At 71.5% G+C, this 3,110-nt stretch overlaps 1 protein-coding gene across 1 annotated transcript; it reads right to left on the bottom strand.

Moving 5' to 3' along the window:
• Positions 1–264: 264 nt before the first annotated feature.
• TRIL (TLR4 interactor with leucine rich repeats) lies at positions 265–2,539 on the bottom strand. Its single transcript, XM_066195112.1, has one exon. It carries the CDS (start codon positions 2,537–2,539, stop codon positions 341–343), a length of 2,199 nt encoding a protein of 732 aa, XP_066051209.1. The 3' UTR covers positions 265–340.
• Between the last annotated feature and the right edge of the window lie 571 nt (positions 2,540–3,110).

Here is a 3,110-nt window from a genome sequence, read left to right as displayed (position 1 = left end):
TTCCCAACTTGCAGTCGGAGGAAGCCACCTGTAAAATAGCACACTTAAATTAACAGCTCTGAATTTCATTAAGGCAGGCACTGGCTGCTGCTGGCAGTAGCTCCGGCCGTTTGCTCCTCATGGCAGGGCACAGTTATCGCCTGTCAGGGCTTTTCCTTCGGTTAGTGATGATTCCTGACAAAACGGTGAGGTCCTGGCAGAGGTAAGCGCATCCCACAGGCAGCCTCAGGGCCGCAGCTTTGCGCTCGGAGGGCGCGATCCCTGTGCCCGCAGCCTCCCCTCCGTAGGCCGAGGTCCGCCTTGCCCTGCGGCGCTGCCGCGGCCCCGGGGCCGGGCGGGCTCAGTCGGCGAAGCGCTGCAGCAGGTGCTCATCGCCGTGCCGGCCGCTGCCGCTGTCCATGAAGCGCTCGCAGGGGAACTCGATGAGGTCGGCCTCGCTGAGGGCGCAGGCGGCGGCGCCGCGGGGTGGCCGGTGGGACTGGAAGCCCGAGAAGTCGGCGGAGACTCCTGTGCCCATGGAGCGGAGCGGGCGGCGTGTGGAGTAGAGCTGCCGCACGTGGACCGGGGCCGCCTTCCGACGCCGACGACCCAGCACCTTCTTGCGCAGCAGGCGGGCGGCCCAGGCGGCCAGAGCGGCCAGCAGCAACAGCGCGTTCACCGCCAGCAGCACCAGCGTGAGCAGCTGCTGGTCGGGGCCGCGGGGCCCGCCCGCCGCCGCCGCCGCGGTGCCGCCCTCGGGCAGCGTGACCAGCCCGGCGCAGTGGTCCCGCGGCGCCACCGGGCACACGCGGCCACCCAGGACTCCCTCGACGCAGACGAGGTAGGGGGTGTCCGGGCGGAGCTCCCGCAGCGTGGCCGCCGGCTCCCCGCGCTCCGGCAGGTACACGAAGCGCTGGAACTTGACGGCGGCGCCGAAGCGGTCGAAGAGGAGGCGGAATCGCGCGGGCCCCAGCAGGCGGGGGCTGCGGTGCGGCCGCACGGCCCAGCGCACCGTCACCCAGCTGGAGCCCACCGCCTCCACCGACAGGTTGTGCAGGAACAGCTTGTTGAAGTCGCACGGGTCGGACACCAGCGGCGGGACCCCGGCGGCACCGGCCCGTCGGGGCCACGCTGCTGCGCTGGGCAGCGGTGCCGGCGTGGGGCTGGCGGCCATGGGCACCCCCATCGTCAGGCGGGCGGTGGAGGCGGCCGGCGGTGGCCCTGGGGGCAGCCCCGCTGCGCTGTTGTTGCCACCGAGTCCCTCGGGGGATGGCGGCGAGGGAGAGGCACCATCCGGGCAGGGGCCGCCGTCCTGCGGCAGCGACAGCTGGGCATCCTGCAGGTAGTCGAGGTACTTGCCGGCCAGGGCAGGTGGCAGGCGGCACTGCACGAAGACGGTGAGCAGGCGGCCCTGAGAGTGCCAGGCCGCCAGCCAGCGCTTGAGGCCGCGAAGGCGGCAGTCGCAGCTCCAGGCATTCCCCTCCAGCTCCAGGCGGTAGAGGGCCAGGCTGGAGGCGAAGAGCTCGCCGGGGAGCGTGGCCAGTGCGTTGTCCCGCAGGCTGAGCTCCCGCAAGCGGCCGAGGCGGCCGAAGGCGGCGGGGTGCAGGGCGGTCAGTGCATTGCGGCTCAGATCCAGTGCCTCCAGGCTGTCCAGCGGCTCCAGTAGGGTGGCAGGTAGGTGGCTCAGCAGGTTCCCCTCCAGGCGCAGCTCCTTCAGCGACCCCAGCCCCCTGAAAGCATCCGAGGCCAGGTGAGACAGTCGGTTGCCACTGAGTGAGAGCTTTGCCAAGCCAGGCAGATGCTGGAAGAGCCCCCCTGTCAGCTGCCGCAGGCTGTTGCTGGCCAGCAGCAGGGTGTGAAGGGAGCGCAGCGGCCCAAAGATGTCTGGGTGGCGAAGGGAGCTCTGCTGGTTCCCTGAGAGGTCGAGGAAGCGCAACTTGGCCAGGCCAGTGAAGGCACCGCGACTCAGCCAGCGGATGCGGTTGGACTCCAGGTGCAGATAGAGTAAGTTTGGCAGCCCTGAGAAAGTGGAATCGCCCAGCGAGCCCAGCTCGTTGCCGTCCAGTCGCAGCTTGACAAGGCTGCCGAGGCCAGAGAAGGAGGCGGCGCTGAGACGGCCGATCTCGTTGGCGTTCACGTAGAGGATGCGCAGCTTGGCCAGGGTGCTGAGCGTGCCGGGGGCCAGCGCTGGCAGCAGGTTGTTGCCCAAGTACAGCTCCTCCAGCCGCTCCAGGCGCTCAAAGGCCTTGGGGTGCAGCGAGCGGATCCGGTTGTATTGCAGGTCCAGGCGCTGGAGCCCTGCCAGGCGGTGGAAGTCGAAGGCGGAGATGTTGGCGATGAAGTTGCCCCCGAGGCTGTAGGTGAGGATATCCTGCGGCTCGGCGGTCTTGGGCACGGAGCGCAGACCCCGGTTGGTGCAGAGGAGGTGCTGGTGCTGCTGGCAGTCGCATGGCTCGGGGCAGATGGGCTCGGCCGCGGGCAGCAGCAGGAGGATGAGGGGGACGGAGCCCCAGAGCACCCGCGGCAGCACCATCAGGCGTACCCGGCGCGGCGCCCCCATCCCGGGACGAGCCGTGGGCTGCTTCCCCCGCCGGCTTTGTGTTTCTCCGGCATCCCCTCCGCCTCCTCCGCGGCTGCTAATGGGCCCCTCCTCTGCTCCGCGCCGGGCTGAGCTCCGCACCGGGCAGGCAGGCGCGGCGGCGGCTGCAGGTCGCGGTGCTCGGCACCATGGGCTCGCCCGAGCCGGCCGGGAGCGCTGCCGGGGCCGCCGCCCGGGCTCTGCCGCCCCTCGCGGCCCGCGGGACGGCGGTGGCGGGGCCGGCGCTGCCGCGGGGGGCGGGCGGGCTGCGGAGCGGCGCGGCTGCTCCGCCGGCTCTCCCAGGGGCGGAGGGGACGGACGGGGAGGGGACGGCAGGGGGGCGGCGGGCGGAGCGGGGAGCGGGAGAAAGACGAGCTCCGAAAGTTGCCGAGAAAACTCAGCGGAAATTCGTACTTCCCACACTGTGCCCTGGGGGACCGGAGGATCGGATGGAGCGGGGGAGAGGGAGGACGGCGCGGCGGGGGGGCGGGGGGAGGAAGCCCGCGGCCGGTCCTGGCTCGGCTCAGCCCCGGCAGCGAGCAGGGGCGCAGAG

Source organism: Chamaea fasciata, unplaced genomic scaffold (genome assembly GCF_029207755.1).
Source record: "Chamaea fasciata isolate MVZ Bird 193981 ecotype frontalis unplaced genomic scaffold, bChaFas1.0.hap1 SCAF_1, whole genome shotgun sequence".
Lineage (NCBI taxonomy): Eukaryota > Metazoa > Chordata > Aves > Passeriformes > Sylviidae > Chamaea > Chamaea fasciata.
This window is presented reverse-complemented; position numbering and strand designations above follow the sequence as displayed.